Source organism: Balaenoptera musculus, chromosome 1, assembly GCF_009873245.2.
Source record: "Balaenoptera musculus isolate JJ_BM4_2016_0621 chromosome 1, mBalMus1.pri.v3, whole genome shotgun sequence".
Lineage (NCBI taxonomy): Eukaryota > Metazoa > Chordata > Mammalia > Artiodactyla > Balaenopteridae > Balaenoptera > Balaenoptera musculus.
The window spans coordinates 138,474,376-138,497,258 of NC_045785.1; the positions used below are offsets into that span (position 1 = coordinate 138,474,376).

The 22,883-nt window shown below is 36.3% G+C and overlaps 2 protein-coding genes across 2 annotated transcripts in view; both read right to left on the reverse strand.

The window, feature by feature from the left end:
• The window catches only part of NMNAT2 (nicotinamide nucleotide adenylyltransferase 2), a 207,897-nt gene that overhangs the window by 181,111 nt on the left and 3,903 nt on the right, over positions 1-22,883 (reverse strand). Inside the window, exon 3 of the mRNA XM_036850828.1 lies at positions 22,579-22,662. The gene's annotated coding sequence lies outside the window, so the exon portion shown is untranslated. The remainder of the gene's footprint in view (positions 1-22,578; positions 22,663-22,883) is intronic.
• Positions 11,047-12,209, reverse strand: LOC118894528 (60S ribosomal protein L22-like). The gene has a single exon (XM_036850836.1). It carries the CDS (start codon positions 11,446-11,448, stop codon positions 11,062-11,064), a length of 387 nt encoding a protein of 128 aa, XP_036706731.1. The 5' UTR covers positions 11,449-12,209; the 3' UTR covers positions 11,047-11,061.

The window sequence follows — 22,883 nt, forward strand, 5'->3', positions numbered from 1 at the left end:
GATGAGCTGGCTATAGACACCCCTACAGCTGGCCTCAACCCGACGAGCCCAGCTATCTAAGCCTGTGTTCTTGAGGCTGTTTGGAAATGTACGGCTCGGGATGCCAGAATCAAACCAACACTGAAGCCAGAAATACCTAAAAATGGGACGGTGTAAAAAAATGTGGCCAATATGGGCCTTGCTGCTGGCCCTAAGGGTTCTAGATATTACTGACTTCAACAGTGGTCAAGTGAGAGGCTGGCGAAGGGTGAAGAGGCAGCTTTGGAATACTGTAAGCTGTATTGTAGTTTTACCTGTGCTTCATCCTACATTAAAATATTTTTTTCTCCCATTGGAAATGAACTTTGTAGTTTTACCTGGCTAAGCTCTTTCTTGCTCAGTGGCTTTTGTAAAACCACAGTGAAGTAGTTTTTGCTTATTATTTATGCTCCTACCTACTTCCAAAAGGGATCTAAGATGGCTTATTCCCCAAACAATTTTGCTAACCCTAGGCCTTCATTCTCTTCCAGACCATCTGTTCCTTTTCACCATGAAGTCATAGTACTAAATTTGTGACAGTACAATCATTCCCATGGCAACAGGATGTGGTCCTCACCACTGAATCCTGATTTCACTCTGACCAAGATCAAGCAGCAGGAAGATCAGGAAGTATATTCTAACATTTTCCATTCTTTTTCAAGTTTTGTTTCTCTCTGAAGAAGTTCTTAATTTTGATTCTAAAATCTTATACTCAGCCTAGATATGTGTTTTTGCATAGTTTACACATGAAACATTCTTTCAGTAAATAATTAGATATGCAAGCCAAAAAATAAGTTGAGAATAATCATACAAGCCTACACACACACACACACACACACACACACACACACACACACACACACACACACTATGATGTATAAACTTGCTTGACAGTGGGATGTTTTACAAATACCTTTCTGGTTTGTACAGAAGAAAAGAGAACACAGAATCCATTTAAAAGACATGAAACTTCTAAGCCTAAGAAATTTGCTTTGATGACTGTGATAGGCAGTGGAAGGCAGCTGACCTAGTTCCTACTTAGTGCTTTCCTTATCTTGCTGAGCACAAGTAAAACATCAGAGGGTGTTCCCACGTGAGACCAGAGCAAGACAGATAGATGGCTGGCTTTATTTATATAAATGACCAATACCTGGATATTTTGTCCATTTGTTTTAATCACACTCAGCTTAATTACACAATCTTTGGAGAGACTCCTTAGAACGCCATTTACTATACTGTGAAATTGAGTAAAGGGCATGAACTTTGAAAAGAGAATTAGTTACTGGAGTATCAGAAAATACCTGATTGGTACATTAAGTTAGCAGTCTTACAGGACAGATGGCAAAGTGTGTTATAATGAGGCTCTGCTGGACATTCCACATATTATATATTAAAAAATATATATATATAATATGTCATATATATGTTATATATGACATATGTTATATATTATATAATACATATAACATATTAAATATGTATAACATATAACATGTTATGTGTATATGTATATAACAGAAGAAAAGTGTAACGTGTAAGAACGATCTTCTCTCTCCTTCTGTTCTCCCCCAGCTTCCATGTTGAGTTAATGGACTAAGTGGGGGGAGGTAGAGGAAGAAAGGGTGATAAGAGCTAGAAAAAATAGCTGGAGGAGAAGCTAAAGTGATTTATGTTAATTTTTTAAAAGGTAAGAAACTTTCAGTGGAAAACATGTGGAAGGAAGAGGAAGTGGAAAGAGAAAGTAGACAAGTGAGAGATAAAGGGAGTGACTGAAAAGCTGAAAAGGGGCATTTTGACAGCACTTCCTCTGTGATGTGGGTGTTTTGGGGGAAACAAACAGAAAAAGGATTTTAAAGTTCTGTTGTTTGTTACGTTATATGATTCACCACTTTGCTACCTCTTCAAGACTTCAGTGAAGACAAATTATTTTACAAAGCTCTTTAGAGATGGATTCGTAATTCTTCTGAATGAGATAAAATGTTCAGATGGACACTAAGGGCTGGAGTAAGCCCTATTCTGATTTTACATATATATAATCAGATTCTCTTGAGGAAAAAGACCAGCAGTGCCACCACTACTGCTATCTTTTACCCTTGGAAAATATGTTGGCCAGAGCTATCCCACTATCCCAAGTCATGTCACATTTGTAGTGGCCAGAGATGGGTGGCATTCTATGGTCTGGAGTTTTTAACTCTGAAGAAATTTAATTTTAGCCTTTAAGAATTTCGAAATTTAGATGATCAAACATGGAAGAGTGGAAAAAGGCATAATGACCGCTTTAGGGAGGCCTAAGGCCAAGCCCTAAACTCAGTCTTTGAGGACTAAGAGAAGGCAAGACCAGACTACAGAGAGCACCGTGACACCTAAAGAACAGGCCTCACTGACAATGAGGTGTCACATTCAGGCTTGCTCCAGTCTGACACTGATCTCTCTGAGTCTTGTTACACATTGTGACTGGTCAGAAAATGCAGAGACTCCTACTGTACCCATGTATAGGAATATGGCAGTAAGTGGTTAAGGAAGACTTTGCACGGAGGTCATCATCACTTTTGATGTCATCAACATTTTCTAAGTATAGACATCATAATGGAGCATATGTAATGATTCAGGGGAGGGTAAGGTAAAACAAGATGGAAGAGATCATCAGGATAGAAATGGGAGGCCAGGGCAGGAATAGGAAGGATCAACTATTCCCCACTGTCCTGCATAACATTAGTTCATAAGATGTGCTGTGGTTTTTTGTTTTTTTTAAGGATCTGTGGGAAGCTAATTTTGGACACATTGCGTATTTTTTTCCCTTTGGGAAATACATACTTGCATGTTATAGGGTCTGTGATGTCTCACCAAGAAAAAAACTTCTGTTAAACTATTGTTGCCCAAACTTATTCGGTGATAGAATACATTATTTAGCAACATCTATTAACATCCAAAGAGGCTACTATTATTCAGAATACAAATTGTTTAATACTGGGGTAGATTATGTGTATGAAACCATTTTATAACAGGTTATATTACTCTTATACCTAAAAAAAAAAAACCATACTGAGGGACACCAGCATTTGTCAAGCTATACCCAATTACTATGACTTTTGATCTTCCTGTAGTTTCACTGTAGGGCTTCACGCTACTATACTTGCTTCATGAAAACTGGGTGGGGTTTATATTTGCACTCTCTACACAGATGCATGCTTTCTCCATTTCTCCTAAACGCTCAGTGCCTTTATAATGCCTCTTACTACCCAGGAACTATCATTTGGCAAATCTCTAGGATATAAACTTTCCTTTGCAGAGTTGCATGCATCAGAGTTTTTTTTTGTTTTGTTTTTTAACTCCCTCCCACCAAAACCAACCTCATTCCTCAGGAAGTGCTTTCTGCTAGGGGACTACTATGAATAAATCCACCCTAACGTTACCATGTTACGCATTTGCAACATAAAAAGGGCTTGCTGAAAATGCAGTGCCTTTATCCCAAAAAAGAAAGTTCACGGTAGGGGTTTCCAGAACTGCAGGAAGTTAACAATAGAAAATGTTCGGGGTTAGATGGCTCTTTAATGATCCACAGATTGTACCACTTAAGTCACCTCTTGTCTTTACATGAAGGGAAATTAATTTGCAGAATGATGCTCTATTTGAAGAAGCCATGCTTGACTGTGTGGTATATTTCTTTTCAATAGTCCAAGAATTGCTGGTGCAGTGTTTTATGAATAACATTCAGTGTAAGGGAGTATCTATTTACATTTAATAAATAAATAAATGACTATCTGCATGGCTGTGGATTTTTTTGTTTTTAATTTTTTGTTTATTTGTAAATAGATAACATACTCACATGATACAAAATGCAAAGGGCACAAAACAGCATACCATTAAAAGGATGTTTCTCTCCTTCCTCTGCCCCTCAGTGATCCTGTTTTCCTCTCCAGAGGCAACAATTACTACCAGTTTCTTAAATATCCTCCCATGGATATTCTGTGTGTTTACACATACACATACTTTCTTTTCCACACAGACGCTAGCATAATATACATACTGCTTTCTACCTTGATTTTTCTCACTTATCAATATATCTTAAATACCCTTCCATATTAATATATGGAGAGCTAGTGCCTTGGTTATTTTAACAGCTGTGTGGTGTTCACTGAATGCCTGTGTTATTTTATTTCATCATTCTATTGAGGGATATATTGTTGACAATCTTTCATATTATTAACTATATTGCATTAGTAGACTCACTGAATAAACACCTAGAAATGGAATTTGTGTCCATGGGTATGTACATTTTTACTTTTGAAAGATATTTCCCAATTGTTCTCTATCCCTTATACACTCACCAACTCTGTATGAGTGGCTACTTCCTTAAATCTCTATTAAATCAGTATTTTATCAAATGTTTTGATCTTTGACAATTTGATTGGGGAAAATTGTGTATATTTTTATAACCTGAGAACCAAAGATAGTTAGGGAAGTGACAACTTAGGGTAAGTGTAAAGGGCACTTACCTATCTTTTCCATTTGTAATATGAGACAGAATTCCTCATCTTACTTTTTTTTTTTTTTTTTTGACCACACCCATGCAGCTTGTGTGATCTTAGCTCCCCAACCAGGGATCGAACCCGTGCCCCCTGCAGTGGAAGCACGGAGTCCTAACCACTGGATCGCCAGGGAATTCCCTCCTCATCTTACTGAACTCAAGAACTTGTCCCTAAGTAGAGAGGTATGGGATTAAAATAATAAGTTGATCTTAAATCAAAAGTGATTGAGATTTAAGTAGGTTACCTCAAAAAGTTAAAGATTCTTTATACCAAGAGGTCCTTACATATACATTAATTCTGGCCTTGACACTTTGGAAGTAGGGGGAAGACTATAACCTCTCCAGGGTTTTCTAGCTTCATGATTTCTGTAATTCTGCAGATATATGAAGTATTAAACAATGAACAGAATACTTTAATTACCAGCATTCACAATTACAGTTTGTAAAATAAAGAGAAAACATTTCTTTTATAGATCACCAAATATAAATCAGGAGAAAAGGAGGGAGACCCCAGCTGTCCCCACCTTCACCCTCCTAGTCCTGTGGTCACAGCCAGTTGGAGCCATTCAGCATTGCTAATTGTAAATTCACACCTCTCACCAGAACCACAGCTCCTGGGCTTCCTGCTAGTTCATTTCATTATTCTTGCCACACATATTCTCTCAGTTTATCAGGCCACTTCCCCCTGCCTCTTCCTTCCCAACCCAAGACAACCCAGTCTTCTTCCCAATGAGAAATTTATCTACATCACTATTCATCCTTGCTTTCTTCTTCTTTTTTTATTTTATTTTTTATTTTTATTGGAGTAAAGTTGATTTACAATGTTGTGTTAGTTTCAGGTGTAGAGCAAAGTGAATCAGTTATGCATATACATATATCCACTTTTCTTTAGATTCTTTTCCCATATAGGCCATTATAGAGAATTGAGTAGAGTTCCCTGTGCTGCTTTCTTCTTTTCTAACATAAAAATGCAGCATAGGGCTTCCCTGGTGGCACAGTGGTTGAGAGTCTGCCTGCCAATGCAGGGGACACGGGTTCGAGCCCTGGTCTGGGAAGATCCCACATGCCGCGTAGCAACTAGGCCCGTGAGCCACAACTACTGAGCCTGTGCGTCTGGAGCCTGTGCTCCGCAACAAGAGAGGCCGCGATAGTGAGAGGCCCGCGCACCGCGATGAAGAGTGACCCCCGCTTGCCGCAACTAGAGAAAGCCCTCGCACAGAAACGAAGACCCAACACAGCCAAAAATAAATAAATAAATTAAATTTAAAAAAATGCAGCATAAACTCAATGTCCATACTGATGTTGGCAGAAGTATAACCTTAACCGATTTTCTCCCTTTCTCTGGGTTGTATTTAAATTTCAGTTTGGGTATTGCATTTATGCTGTGGGCAGGGGTTGGGTGTGGACCTGGTTTGGGGACCCACGCCATGTAGACTGCAGCCACTGTCTATTAGCACTGGCAGCCAGTAGATCACCACCATAAGCCATCTATCAACCCATGCTGGGTGCTGCTGGGTTGTCAACTCATTCAGGCCTTTAGGTGCTCTCGAAGTCATTCCACTGAAGCATGGGACTGGCTTGGGCCCATCTTCCTAGACACTGTTCAGTCTTTCTTTGCCCTTTTTTCATGAAAACACATTTTCAAAAGTACATTCGATAATATAAACCATCCATGTACTCATTACCCAAAATGAACAAATGTTACTCTTTCATATTTTCCTTCAGTACAGTAAAGGTGAAGTCCCCTAGGTGCCCTTCGCAGCTTCACTCCCTTCTCTCCCTCATTCCCTAGAGACAACCAATAACATGAATTTGGTACAAATCTAGTCCATGTTGTTTTGCTTTTGTTTTATATATTTGTAGCCAAAACCAATATCTGGTATCTGTTTTTTAAAAGTTTACAAATAGTATCATAGTGAATATAATAGGCTGCAATTTGATGTTGCAGAGTATTTTCAGGATTCATCCATGTATTGATACTAGTTATTTTAACTTCTGTATAGTATTTCATCAAATCAATATACCATACTTTGTCAGTACCCTACACATTCATTCTTGGGGGTATTTCCAGTGTTTTATTAATACCAACGAAACTGTAGTGACTATCCTTTCCTGCCCCGTTTCACCTTCTGCTACTCCTTAATTATCTCTATCTTAGTAAGTGGCTTCACCTGGCACGTCGGCCAAAAACCTCAGTCAGCCTTGAAACTTTTCCCTCACACCTCAAATCCCCATCACCAAGTTGTCTGCTCTGTATCCTGAATCCAATCGCTTCTCAACACTTTTAAACAAGTCCAAGCCACCAATGTCTCTCTCCTACTACTGCAATAGTTTTCTATCCTACCCCAAGTGCTAATTCCACTTTACCTTATGGGCTTTCTTTCTTTCTTCCAATGTTCCAAGCTCATTTCTGCTTCAGAGCATTTGTGTTTGCCATGCTTTCTTGCCTGAAATGTACCTTCTTCAGAACTTAAACATAGACCTTGCTCCCTCATTTCTGTAAGTCTCCTAAAATTCACCTTCTCAGGAAGGCCTTCCCGATTCATCCCACCTAAAATAGCACCTCCAGCCCCCATCTCTTTACCCTGCTAAACCTTGTTTCAAGGTACTGGACCCTCCTTGAACTGGTACATAGACTCTTCTTCTAATAATAATTTCTTTTAATGCTTATAAAATATCTATTTATCTATATCTAATCTATATATCTCCATAAGTCTGTTTCACTTAGTTTCATGAGAGCAGTCTTTGTTCACTTTTTTATTCCCAAAGCCTACTATGATGCTTGGTTCAGGTAGGAACTTGATAAACATTTATTCAATCAATGAATCAATGTATCCTCATGCATTTTTCAACATTTGTTTTAAATTATGTATCTAGAGGTGGAGTTTCTGGATCATAGAACGTGTGCATTTTCAACCGGACAAGGCATTTCTAAACTGCTCTTCTAAGTGGTTGTACCAATTTACACTTCCACCAGCAGTAGGTAAGATTTCTGGCTTCCATATAATAGTCAACACTTGGTATTGTGAGTTTTAGAAATATTTCCCAATCTGATGGATGCTTTATATTTCTCTGATTACTAGGGAGGTTGGGCATATGTTCTTTTACCTATTTTTCTGTCAGGTTGTTTGTCTCTCTCTTATTTATAAAAGTAATTTATATTGTCTGAATATTAATCCTTTGTTTGATAAATATGTTACAACTATCTTCTCCCAGACCGTGGCTTTCCTTTTAATACTGTGTGTGAGATACTTTATCAAACAGAGGTACTAAATTTGGAGTATTCAAATTTATTAGGCTTTTCCTTTATTATAATTTGTGCTTTTGATGTACTGTTTAAATAATCCTTCCTTCCCCTGTGGCCCTAATGTGTGCACCTATAATTTCTTCTAATAGTTATAAAGTTTTTATTTTGTCCCAGGTTTAGATCCTTAATTCATCTGGAGTTTAGTTTAGAGCAGTGGTTCTCAAACTGTAGTATGGGGATACCGGGGGTCCCCAAGACGTTTTCAGATTTGCAAGACCAAAACAATTTTTGTAATAATACTAAGACATTATTTGCTTTTTTTCACTCTCATTCTCTCATGAGCAGCAGAATTTTCCAGAGGGTACATGACATGTGATGATGTCATCACTCTGATGGCTAATGGAATGTGTGCTTATCTGTTCATGTGTTTTATACATTTCTTACTTTTAATTTTCAATATAGTGTCTTAGTTGGTTCAGGCTGCTATAACAAAATACCCCAGACTGGGTAGCTCATAAAGAGCAGAAATTTATTGCTCACAGTTCTGGAGGCTGGAAATCTGAGGTTTAGGGTGCCAGCATGGTTGGTTGAGGGAACCTCTTTCTGGTCACAGGCTTCTATTGTATTCTCACATAGAGGAAAGTGCTATTCAGTAAGTCCCCTACATACAAACCTTCAAGCTGTGAACTTTCAAAGATGTGAACGTGCATTCCATCAATGTCAGGCATGAGTGAAATTGCAGCTTGCCCTCCGTCTCCTATTTTTTTTTGTTTTTTGAATATTTATTTATTTGGTTGCTCTGGGTCTCAGCTGTGGCAGGTGGGCTCCTTAGTTGTGGCATGCAAACTCTTAGTTGTGGCATGCATGTGGGATCTAGTTCCCTGACCAGGGATGGAACCCGGGCCCCCTGCAATGGGAGCTCAGAGTCTTAACCACTGCGCCACCAGGGAAGTCCCTCCATCTCCTACTGCTGACGATCCTTCAGCTCTACCATCTCCCACCACCTCTCCCTTCTCCAGTCAGTAACTCTTCTTGCCTGTTCACCTGATGCCAGCTGTTGTATGGTGCTACTGTACTTTTCAAGGTACTGTACTATAAGATTAAAAATGTTTTATTTTTTGTTTTTTTAAATGTATTATCTGTGTGAAAAGTATTAGAAGCCTATTACAGTGCAGTACTATATAGCCGATTGTGTTAGTTGGGTACGTAGGCTAACTTTGTTGGACTTAAGAACAAATTGGACTTATGAACGTGCTCTTGGAAAGGAACTCGTTTATATATAGGGGACTTTAGGATTTCAACACATGAATTTTGGGTGGACACAAACATTCAGAACGTAGCATTTGGTAAATATCGACAGATACAACCCATATAAACAAAAACTCTGAGGGATCTTCAATAATTTTTAAGAGTGTCAATGAGTTCTGAGACCAAAAAATTTTAAGAACTGCTGGCATAAGGTATGAGATAGTGATCTAATTTCATTTCTTTCAGTACAGAAAGTCAGTAGCCCCCAAATTCACTAGGTCTATAATGCTTCCTCTATCATATGCCAAGGTCCCATACACACTTGTGTCTACTTCAGTGCTCTCCTTCATTTTACAACACTGCACCATCTAATTACTATAGCTCTATGAGGAATCTTCCTCTCTGGGAAATAAATCACACTTCCTTGGTTTTTTAGAATTGTCTTGGCTCTTCTTAGACCTTTTCTCTTTATAATTAACTTTAGAATTACTTTGTCAAATACCACAAAAAAAGTTTTGTTGGGATTTTGATTGAAATTGCACTTAATTGTGGAGTATCATAATACTTATGGTATTGATTTTTCTGTGAATTTAGTATTACATAATTTTTATTAAAATCTTTTATTCCCCCTTTGGTATTTTAGCCATAAAGGTCTTGCACATTTTTGTAAGATTTATTCCTGGGCATCTTATTGTTTCTACTGTAATTGTAAATGGGATGCTTAACACCCGCCCCCCCACCACTACGTAGGTGTATGGATTTCCTATTACTTAGGTATATAGGATTGCTATTGATTTTTCACATTGATTGTGATTTAGCAACATTGCTGAACACTTAGTCTAATTTTTTTTTTCTTGAAGAGCCTCTTGGAGATTCTAGTTTAAAAAATGATGTCTGAAAATATTTTGTTCTCTTCCTTGCTAATGATTGCATACCTTTTTTTTCCTCTTAAATATAAGGACTAGAACTGGTAGTAAAATGTTTAATTACAGAGGTTATAGCAGGTATGTCATGTTCTTGACTTTAATGGGATTGCTTTTACAGTCTCAGAATTATATATGATGTTTGTTATAGACTCTTGGTATATACCCACATCAAGTTAATAGTCTTTGTTAGCTAAGAGATTTTGTTTTTAAATTATAGTTCTTGACATTTTAATGCTTTTTTTGTATCTACTGAGATGAGCATATGGGCCTTTTCCTTAATCTGATAATAAGGTAGATTACAGATGCATTTTAAATTTTAGTAGCACCTTTATATTTGAGGTAAACTTTATTTGTGCTTGATGTATTTTTTTTTTTTTGTATACGCTGCTGGATTTGATTTCCTAATTACTTTATATAATTTTCATATCAGTGTTCAAAAAAATGAGATTCATCTATAATTTTCTTTGCCTGTAGAATTCTATTTTGGTATCAGTATCATAGTAACTTCATAAAATAAGCTGGGTTGTCTTTACTTCTATTGTTGGGAATAATTATATAATATGGGATTGTCTGTTCCATTAAATTTGGTAAAACTTACCTGTAAAACCACCTGGCATGGTTTCTTTGGCAAGGGATGGGGGAAGGGTTTGAGAGACTGTGGACTATTGATCTATTTTGTTGATGACTGATTTATTTAGATTTTCTATTTCTTCTTAAGTCAACTTTTTAATTTGTATTTTTCTGGTAAATTGTAAGTTCTATCTCAGTTTTCAATTTATTGACATAAAGCCACTCAATATTATAAATTGTAAAGTATAAGCAATGATATTCTTAATCTCTACTGTATCTCTAATTATGTCCCCCTTTGAATTTTTTTTTTTTTTTTTTAAGAATCTGAAAAAGAATTTATTGATGTCTCTCTGTAAGTGAATCAAGCGGATGTACAGCAGAAACACAGCATTGAAAATCAGCTATATTCCATTATAAAAATAAAGATAAATTACAAAAAAAAAAGAGAGAGAAATTCTTTTTTGTTTGTTTGTTTCCTAAATTTTATTTAAGAATTCATACAAAATACTCCAGATAACTGAGTTTCAATCCTCATCTTTCTCCTCTTCTTCATCTTGATTAATCTGGAAGTAATGTAATTCGTAACTTTCTTTGCTGTTACCAACTACGCATAACCAATCATGGAGATTATTCTTCTTCAAATATTTTTTGGTGAGATATTTCAAATACCTTTTGGAAAAAGGCACCTCGGAAGTTACAGTGATCTTGCTTTTGCTTCTTTCGATTGTTACAACACCTCCTCCGAGATTCCCAGGTTTTCCATTCACTTTGATTCTTTCCTGAAGAAACTGTTCAAAATTGGCAGCATCCATGATTCCATCTTCTACAGGATGGGTGCAGTCAAGAGTAAACTTCAGGACCTGCTTCTTTTTTATGCCCCCCTTCACCACAAGCTTTTTCACAGGCGCCATGGCGGCAGCGAAGGCAGAAAAGGAGTTGGGTGAACTCGAGAGAGAAATTCTTACAAAATTTGTTCTGGGGTGGTGACATAACCTGGAGTCACATCATCTAGCCCCACAGCTGGATGGGTCCTAAGGCTGGACACTCGTGGGGCTGAACGGCTTGGTGAGGATGTGCAGGCAAATGCAGCCCCAATGGAGTTATACTGCCTGGTCCCCACTCCATGGGTCCCAAATCGCTAGGTGCAGGGGTGAATTTCCAATATCATTTGTGTTATCTTCTTCTCATTGTGGCTTGCTAGAAATTTGTTTTATTGGTCTTCTCAGAGAACCAGTTTTTGGATTCATTGATCAATGGTATTTTGGGGAGGTTGACTCTATTCATTTCCCAGGTCCATGAAGTGAATGCTTAGTTCATTCACTTGAAATAATTTTGAATAAATGCATTTAATGTCATAACTTTCTTTCAAATGACTGCTTTATCTGCATTATCCAAGTTCTATCATGTATTTTCTTTGTTTTTCTTTTCTAAATGGTGTGTAATTTTTTATTTAAATCATGAATTATTTAGGAATGTGCTTTTAAGTATTCAAACATATGAGAATTTCTAATTTAACTAAATTCTGAACACAGAATGTGGTCTTTACTATAGTGATTCATTAAAATATCTGGTCAGATTTTATAAATGTTTGATGTGTGTTTGAGAAGAATGTGAATTCTCTATCTGTTAAGTGGAGGGTTTTTATATATGTGGGTATATAATATATTCTCCAAAGAAGATATACAGATGGCCAATGGGCACATAAAAAGATGTTCAATATCACTAATGATTAGAGAAATACAAATCAAAACTACAATGAGGTATCACCTAACACTGGTCAGAATGGCCATCATCAAAAAGTCTACAAATAATAAATGCTGGAGAGGGTATGGAGAAAAGGGAACCCTCCTACACTGTTGGTGGGAATGTAAATTGGTGCAGCCACTATGGAGAACAGTATGGAGGTTCCTTAAAAAACTAAAAACATAGTTACTAAATGATCCTCTTCTGGACATATATCCAGCAAAGACAAAACCTCTAATTAGAAAAGATACATGCACCCCAATGTTCATAGCAGCATTATTTACAATAGCCAAGACATGGAAGCAACCTAAATGTCCATGGACAGATGAATAGATAAAGAAGATGTGGTACATATATACAATGGAATATTACTCAGCCATAAAAAAGAATAAAGTGTTGCCATTTGTAACAACATGGATGGACCTAGAGATTATCATACTAAGTAAAGTAAGTCAGACAGAGAAAGACAAATATCATATGCTATCACTTATATGTGAAATCTAAAAAAATGATACAAATTAACTTATTTACAAAACAGAAATAGACTCACAGACATAGAAAACAAACTTATGGTTCCCAAAGGGGAAAGGGGAGGAGGAATAAATTAGGAGCTTGGGATTAACAGATATACATTACTATATATAAAATAGATAAACAACAAGGTCCTACTGTATAGCACAGGAAACTATATTCAGTATCTTGTAACAACCTATAATGGAAAAGAATCTGAGAAAGAATACATATTTATATATATAAAACTGAATCACTTTGCTGTACACCTGAAACTAATATAACATTGTAAATCAACTACATTTCAATTTAAAAAATATTATAGAAATCTCTGTTCCCTGAAGATGATCCATTCCCACTGGAATAGAAGTCCATATTGGCAAGTAATCTTAAAATGACTTTACAATAAATGCATTCAAAGAGTTAAAAAATAAAATACCTAAAAAGAAATATAAAAGCTTAAGAAACAAGAAGATATGAATTAAGGAAAGATGAAAATCAAAAATAACTAAATAGAAAAACAGACATTGTGATAAAAATATTCAATGAGATAAACTCTAAACTCATTACAGTCAGAGAATAAATTATTTCAGCTTTGTTAGAGGTTTAACTGACAAAATCATAAGACATTTAAAGTGTACATTGTGATGATTTGATATACACACACATTGTGAAGGGATTACCCTCTCCCAATTTATCAAGAATTATTGAATTAGAAGATTAATCTAAGGAATTCATGTAGAATATAGCATATATTTTATTATTATTTTTTTAAAATTGCAGTATAGTTGATTTACAATGCTGTGCCAATCTCTGCTGTAGAGCAAAGTGACTCAGTTATACAAAGACAGACATTATTTTTTTATATCCTTTTCCATTATGGTTTATCACAGGATATTGAATATAGTTCCCTGTTATAGCATGTATTTTTAAACTATATTGTGGCAGTTTAAAATTACAGCCACAGATTCTTTGATACTCCTTCTATTAAGAGATGGGTCTAGCCCCTGCACTCCCCAATCTGGGCAGGTTTGACTAAGTAAGGTGGAAGTGATACTATGTGATTTTTGAGCCCAGATAGTAAAAGTCTATGTAGCTTTTGCCTTGTTTTCTGGAATAGTCACTATTGGAGCCCTGAGCTGCCATGTAAATAGTATGATTACCATGAGGCCACTACAGTGTGAGGAAACCCAAAGCACATGGAGAAGTCATGTGTGGGTACTCCAGTCTATAGGTCCAGTAGAGTCCTGCCTTTGTCACTGTAGCCCAGACATGTGAATGAAAAAAAAAAAAACAGCCATTCAAGTGACCACCAGCTGTTCAAGTCTTCTCATTTGATACCCTGGATATCATGAAGCAGAGTCAAGCTATCCTTGAAGTACCTATCCAAATTCCTATCATACAGAACCTTGGAGATTAATAAAATGGTTATTGTTTCATGCCACTATGTTTTGGAGTGGTTTGTTACATAGCAATACATAGAATACACGAAGGATGCACCTAATTAGTAGTTTTAGGAAGAGAATAAACGGTATGGTGGAAGTCATATTTGGAGAGATGATACTAAGAATTTTCTAAAGTTTTTGAAATAAAAGCAGTTATTAAGTACAAAAAAAAAAAAAAGAAAGAAATTCATATCCAGATGCACTGTAGTGAAGATGCCTAACATTGAGAATAAAGAGAAAATTTCAAACGCCACCAAAGAGAAAACATAGATTACCCATAAAAGAATGATAATTAAGACAACAGAATTCTCATCACCAACAAAGGATACCAGAGGTCAACATGGTAATAATTCCAAAGCACTGAGGGGAAAATAACTGGCAACATAGATTTCTATACCTGGCTAAGCTATAATTCAAGAATAATGGTGAAATAGAAAACTTTTCTTTCAAAACTGAGTTTACCAACCATAAATTTTTATTGAATGAATTACTAAATGATGTATTGCAGCAAAAAGAAAAGTGAGTTCACAATGAAAATGTGGTATTAAAGAAACAAGTGGTAAACACAAAAATTGATAAATTAGATTGATAAATCTAATTATACATTGATTGTATAGTAACTTTTATGTTATGTTCTAATAAATATGGAACTAAAATTCTAGAGAGCAATAACTGCTCAATACATTTGGTAGCTAAAACACAGCCTTGTTGGGGCAGAAGGATAGTTGTATTTTAAAAACTATAAATTGTTAGGAAAATAAATAGTTAAGTATACATTTAAAAATTTAAGAGTAGCTGCTTATAGCATAGGCAAAATATAATCTATAGTTTCCAAATTAGCAGAGGTAAAAGTAAGAGAATTTGAAAAGTTATCAATTCAACAAAAGCAGTTAAGGTAAGCAAACGAATAAAACAAGGAGAAAGCATTGTAAACAGAAAATCAAAAGTAAATGGTAGAGATGGTAGAGGTACTTTTAAATAGATCATACTCATATGAATTGAACTTTACAGTTAAACAACAGAGACTGTCAGGAATAAAAAAAGAAAACCCAGCTACCTGATGTTTACAAAAGATGCACCAATAATAAAATAGCATAGAAAGGTTGAAAATAAAGTAAAAAGTTATAGCAAGCAAATGCTAACCAAAAAAAAAGTTATAGTAGAATACGAATATCAGATAAAATAACTGTTTAAAGCAAGTATTGATAAGGATAAAAATACATTACATAATGATTAAAATTATATTAAAAATGATAAAAATTTAAAAATCACCAAGAAGTTCTATCCAGCTAACCGTATAACCATGCAATTAAACAAAAAGTAACGAATTATAAGAAAAAAAAAAGTAGATCAACAATAATATTGCGAAGTTTTAATATAAATTTATTAGAAACTCACAGATCAATTAAACAAGACTAAGTTGAGAGGTTGGTTAATGTTTTTAGCATTAACTTGCCTTGTGTGTGAATTGTAATTTGCAGCTCATCTTAAATGGTAGCTTTATCTTTCTACCTATTCCACTCCATTTGCTGTTTTAGTGTAGCCTCCATGTAGATCCGGAGACCCCCTAGTCCCGAACTAGGTGTCACAGGACTCCTGACCCTCAGGGATATTGGGGAAGATAACAGATCTGTCCTCTAGGCAGGAAAGCAGACTGGCATAAGTCCTGTGTGCACTGATTTCTATTCTTCCTTCCACTACCACAGATAGGTAGGGGCTTTGTTTATTTATTTTGTTTTTTAAACTCTAGGTCAGGGTGGAAATCATTTGGAAGCTTTTCCCAAATCCCAGTTTCACAGTGAGCCTGGCTAATGTGCCACACCCTGTATGGGGTGCTGTTGATCCCCAATGCTCTGAGGAATTCAAACTCCTAGCCAACTTCTACCTGCTTCCAGACCCAGAAGACCATCAGGGCCACAGCTCTAGCTTTACTAACCTAGTGGTGTTGCTTTTTCATTTCTGTTACCTAGAGATGATTATCTTGTTAATGAACCCAGACACGGCTCTTAATTAAAAAAAAAAAAGTTTTTGTGATTGGAGTTCTTGGAGAAGATGTGGAAATTCAAAGCATAGCTCACAATACCATTTTGACTATTTTCCTCTGCCTTTCTGGATGCGAGGAACTCTGTGGTCTTGCTACCTTCTTTGGCTTTACTCAGTAATGGGGATTGAGGTTTCTTCTGTTCTCAAATGCCAGAAACCTATTAAGAATCTCTATAAATCTCCTCAGGCTTCTGGCGAAGGATGGGAGGCAGAGCACAAAGTCCCTTTGTTTCTTTCTCTCCTCTCTGATTTTCTGTGTTCATCAATTTGAGGAACTTTTAATATATTCTGGTGCTGAAAGCCTTACCCTTAAATCATCAGTCTTTGTCCTGAATTCTTCAGAGCCTATGTGATTTTGTAACCCGAAGTTTTAAAATCCTAAAGGGCAAGGGATAAAAGAAAACATGGGGGAGGGGGGAGAAACTCCACCATTTACCATCTCATTATTATTCTACCGGAAAAGAGATTTCCATCTCTGCCTTTGTGTCCTGAAAGTCTATCTCTTCCCATTTCCTCAGAAGCCACATTCCTAACTACTCAGCCTCTCTTATCTCTTATTGTTCTATCCTTTCTGCTGAAGGCTCTCACCTCTTCCTAAGACAAAACCTCTCCTAGCTTTCTCATTTTATAGGCAAGCTTTCTGAAACCACTCAAGCATCTTTGGTTACCATCTACATGCTGATGACTCCCAAATTCACAACTCTAGCTCAAATTTCTCTCAAGTTCTCCAGATCTTCAAGATCTCTCAACTCCAGACAACTACAGTTCAACATGTCCACAACAAAATCATTATCTCCACATCCATTCATCTCTCCAAACTATTTCTTCTCTTATGCTTTCTATTTTCATCCAGTTTCCCAAGCAGAAACCTGGGAGTCTCCTTGATTTCTTCCTCTCCATCTCTCACAGCCAATAAATGACCAAGTCCTGCCATTATATTTCCATTTATGGCATATTTATAGCCAAGTATTTATTACATACCACTAGAGAGATAGCAGCATAATGAATTAAAGATGAGGTTAAGGTAGTAGAATAAAAAAAATTAAAATGTCATTGGATTCAAGGTAAAAATATTTTTGGTAAAGGAAACATATTAGTATTACCCAATAGAACAGAAAGTTTAAAAGAATAAAAACTTACAATTGTTAGATTGTTAGATTTAGTTAGAAGGTTTCTAGTGATCTCAAAATCACCTAAGGGGTAAAAAAGGATTTTCTGCAGAGTGTCTAGTAGTTTAACAGCTGTCTGGACTGCACTGCTTTGTAATGATCTGTTTTAAATTGGTGTTTTCACTCTTATCATATGGGTAAGAGGTAAGAGAAGGGTAACACTCGCATGGTACCCAAGGGTCAAATTCAAATGACATATTTTGTTTTGGAGAATATCAGCTTTTAAAATGGCAATACAAAGTTTCTCATGGTCTATATCAGCCTTTTTGAACTGGATCATTAAATGGAATCATCTCGAACTTGCCAGGCAGCAACAACCAGGGATGTCCTATTCAGCAGATAGAGATTACTGAGTCTGAAAGTATATTTCAGAGGTCGCCCAGTCCCTTTCTTGTTTTTAATTCAGACTGGGGATCTAGTCATTTCTTAGCGTCTCTCACGTAAAGTAGATTCTAATAGATAAATGTCTAACAACTATTACTACCAGCAGGCAGTGTGCTTCTTTTCTCATGCATCTCTTCTTTCTCTTCCTCCAGACTTCATAGTTTTCTTTTTCTCTTTCCCTGCTCTTGCTTCTTTCTCAATTCAGTTTTCCTGCCTCTCTTTTTCTTTCTCACCCATAAATAGGAAAAAAAAAAAAAAAGCAAATGTTGAGTTTCCTGACTGGTCACATTCCAGAGAAAGGAGGAAATGCAGGTTGTTATACAACTGGGAGGGGTCAGGTGTGACCTAAAGTTAAGGGACGAGGAGAAGAGAATTATAAAGGTAAGAGAAGGCAAAAAGGTTAAGTAAAGGCTTGATTTTAGACTTTTATTACGTAAAGTGATTCTTTTGTGAAACCCATCTAGGGCATTTCATCCTTCTCAGGCTATGATGGTTCCCAGTAGATCCAAAGTTGCCAAAGAAGGTCAGTAATGATGTATTCAAAGATGATCACTCTCATCAGCTTTTGTACAAAAGAATCAGTACCTGATATTGTGTTAGAGTGAGCCATAGGAAACGCCATAGGAATTGTCTCTAATGAAGTCTTTCTTTTCAGTCACCAGTATGTGAAAAGCTATTACATCTATTTTTAATCTGTCTCCTATTCAGTTTCCAATGTTGCTCTCAGGCTTCTGTAACTTGGCAGATAGTTCAGGTATTCTTTAAAAACAATGACAAACAATGAAATTCCCAACAACCACAGCAACCGCCAAAACAGTGAAACCTACTTAGCTTTTTGGTTGGTGGGAGATGTTGAAAAATATAAGAAATAAAAGCCACCCATATATAATTTGCCTCACAAAAACAATTGCTCTTAGTTATTATATTGTATTTCTGCCCATTTTCTATGCAATTCTATGTCAGAGTTATACTTTATATATACTGCAGTATATAACTTATATAAGTTATATTAACTTAAATATAACTATGACATAGAGTTACATAGTTTGTATCTTTCAGGCATACTTTAGTCTAGAATACTTTCAGCTATGGTTTTCCATCACTTTTCTGGCGGTTGAACTGTATGTATTTCTTTTGCTGCTGGGAAATAGAATTTGAAAAAGTTAAGTCTGCAAAATCTCATTCTAAAGGACTTCGCAGTTGACCAGGACACTTAAGTGGATTATCTGATTGTATGTCTTCACTTGATCTCCAGGTGGAATGGTTCCAAAGACCCCTAACAGCTTTATCACTCTACAGTATAACTGCCCCTTAATTCTCCTCTAAGCTTTAAACCCTGAGAGCAAGACTGTATTGTTCACCATTTGCACCCCAGTGACTAGCATGTGACCTAATACATAGAAAATTCGCAATATATTCTTGATGATTGAGTGAATGAAAAAGTGAGTAAATAAATACTAAAATTCTAGAAGATCCATAACTCATCAAGATTTCTCCTTAGTATCAGGATACAACCAGATTAAGGTTCCCAGAAGTAAAGGATTAGTTTAGATTTAGATTTGTCTTGAAAGAGCAGAGAAAGATAGGAATTGATCATCACTTGAACATTCCTTATAGACCCTAAACTCTTTACCTAAAATTCCTATTGTGCTTTAATGCTACAAGTTAGCTGTCCCACAAATACTTACAGAAAAGTAATTTTCAACTTTGCTTTCTACAAGCTAATAATTACCTTCTGTAATATCCAGGCCACCGCCACCTACATTTTGGAAGTGTTGGCATCCCAATAGTTGGCATGCCATAGGTTTACCATAGGGCCATTATTAAAGAACTAAAACCATGCACGTCCTCTTGGACAAAGGATTGGATCACCTTGGGGACCATAAAGGAAAGCTTACAGACAGTGGTTGAGAGAGCAAGACAATGAGAGAGAGTGAGCCAGAGAGCCTGCCAGAGATGTCAGTTTGAAAGAGGGCAGGGAAAGCATAAGCAGGTGGTTTCGCTCCTTATGAGCCTCCTTATCTTCTTCAGTTTTGACAGATCTTGGATCTCATCTCATCCAAGTATAAAACTCCTAGTGAACTGAGACATTCTCTGCAAGTAGATGAAAGCTGTTTTCTCTCTTGGCAGTTTATACTTGGTCACATGATACAACTAGTCATACAGTTTTAAGGCAGTGTGCTGTGTACCTCTCTCTCTCCAAATGCAATTTTACAACATTCTGTGTTTTATTAAAAAAAACAAGTTTAATCTACATTAATTAGAGTGTGAAGTTGAGTGTGTGAAGCTCTTATTTACCTTACATGCATAACAAGGGCAGCACCACCTGTTGACTGCCTACTAAGTGCCTGGCACAGCTAGGTATGTTATACACATTATCTAATTGAACTTGGAGAACATGCCTGCCTCCAGAAATGTAACTTAAATATCTCATTTACTTTGAAATTGCAAATGGTCCTTTCTTTAAGAAACTTAAATTAAATTTATTTAGCCCTATCCCATTACAGGAGAAAAAAATAACAATAATAAGGCCAGAATTTATAAACACTTTACTGGTGAGAAACACAAAGATCACTGAGCTTTCCGTTCTATACTCTAATCCAATTTTCTTTCTGAATTTTTAAATCTAATTTTTCTATCCTATTTTCCAACCTAGCTGATAATCTGTCTTTTCTCTTGCCATCTTCCCCAGCAGTGTTTTTTCTTTTGCCACATAATAAGAGAGTTAACTGCTTCCCCTATTCCCAAATTAGAAAACATAAAGGTTAAATAAAAGTGACTTGGACACTGAAGACTTTTTTCCTACATTGAAGTATGAGACTTTGTGGTGAGATAATTGATGAGTTACCCATAATCTTATGTGTGCTCTTTACTCATTGCCTAAGTAAATTTCATTTAATTAAAACTTTCATCATGTTGAATATAATAGATTCCTCAGATGGGTTGAAGGCCCAGAGTTCTTTTCTTATTGCTTAGTAATGACCTCTATATTCCATAGGAAGGTCGTCAGAAATTTTAAGCATTTATATGAAAGTTGTGGTCCAAATTTCTACTTTTTTCCCCAAGATTAATTGATTCAACAAACATTTATTGAGCACCCTTGTATCAGGCACCCTGCTAGGGAAGTGATAATACAGTAGTGAGCAAAACAGGTACAGTGTTTGCACTACAGAGCTTACAGCCAACTGGAGGCAACAGACACTGAACAAAGAATTACAAATATGACAAATGCCATGAAGAAGATGGGCAGGGTGCTATGGGAATATGTAATAGGTGTAGCTAACCTAGCTTGATGGGAGGTGGGGCAGAGAAGATTTTTCCAGAGAAGTTCAAGTTTAGGCTTGACGCATAAGAAGGAAGAAGAGTTATCTAGATAAGGGAACAGCTTGTGTAAAGGCTCTGAGTAGAAAAGAACACCACCCATTCAAGGACCTGAGAGAAGGTCACTGTGGCTAGAGTGCTGACTTCAGGAAACGTTAGAGAAGAGGCAGGCAAGGACCAGATCACATAGGTCACCCTAAGGATTGGGGACTTTATTCTGAGGGCAATGGAAAGCCAATGGAAAATTCAAGCCAGGAATTAAAAAAATTTTTAAGCTTAAAATAGCTAAAATGTAGACTATAAGAATATATTAATTCACTAATTTGTTCTGGAATATGCTCTCATATCTAGTAGTCCAATGATATTAAGAATTTTTATAAATGCAGGACAAACTATCTAGGTTTAGAATATGTAGAATTTTTCTGTGAATAGAAAAGACCCTAGGATAGTTAAGCAAAGCAGAACAGTACTTGGGTACATATAAGTACCCAAGTAAGCCTTGAAACGTATGTCCTGAGTTTCTTTGCTTTTCATCTATATCACATTTTAACTTGAATTGAAAATAGAAGTGGTAAAATAATAAAGGCAGGGAAAGGAGGAAGGCATGCATGTGTGTATGAGCATGTGTGCCCACATGTGGTTTCCTATGGTTTTGAAGAAGAGCAGATTTATGACAATATCAATATCACATTCTCTGTGCTCGAAAATAGTTGTCTACCCTCCAGAAATTAGGAAAGTAGAGACTATATAATAGGGAAAGATTTTTTTTTTCTTTTAGTGGGGTGTTTTAAGAAAAAAAATGGCAGCTTCTGGGTAATACAACAGATTTTGACATGAAATACATTGATTTTAGACTATGGACCCCAAGATGGTTTCAGTAGTACTGTGCTTGGAGTAGTAAAGAGATCCATGTACACCAAGGCCTTTGGACAATATAAAGTGTAAGAGGCTAAGGTTTTAATTTTCCTTTTTAATACTCTTCAGTCTTCCCTATGGGCATTTCTTCTTGTCTTCTCCAGATGGCCTGCATCCATTAAATTAGTAGATAGGATTTTAAGGTGTGGTTCTTTCCCAGAGGTATTTTCTTACTGGGAGTTGAGAGAAATTCTTGAAGATTAATAAGATTTCCATTAGTAAATATTAGGAGAGTGGAGAAGGAGAGCTAGCTAGCTCTGACTACCATTCTCTGTCACCTCACTGTCTCGCAAACCAGAAGTTTCTTCTCTTAAATCTTGGACTGCAATGCTTCCTGACTGTTCTGGAGGCTCAGTGACTCCTTCTTAGAAATGAATGAATAAATTCACACTTGGTGAACTGTTTGAGAAAGGCTGCTGACCCTTAGTCTGAGAAATCTTGAGCAACAGGAGACCTGAGTTTAATGTCAATTTGTATCTGTCTCACTATTTGAAGAGAATGAATTACTTACTTGACTGAATCACTTAGCTCCACACCTGAGGTGCAGTAATGAAGAGAACATGGGCCAGCTTCATATACATTGTGTCCTTCAGTACTGCAATTGACAAAGCATTCTCATCAAAATAGAAACACATTAAGTACCTATTGTACACATGATTGGGAAACAATCAGAATATGTAGGTTAAATATTAAAATAAATTAGTGCTTGTTAAGGTTTCATGGAACAGGTGAGATGTGTATTATTATAAAAAGTGAGCAGGTTTACTATGTATTAATTATCAGGCTACCAAAGCTCTGGGTAAATTTGATAGCAAT

Coding starts and splice junctions, on each gene's coding strand:
- LOC118894528 (XM_036850836.1), bottom strand. CDS start 11,448: ATGGCGCCTGTGAAAAAGCTTGTGGTGAAGGGGGGCATAAAAAAGAAG.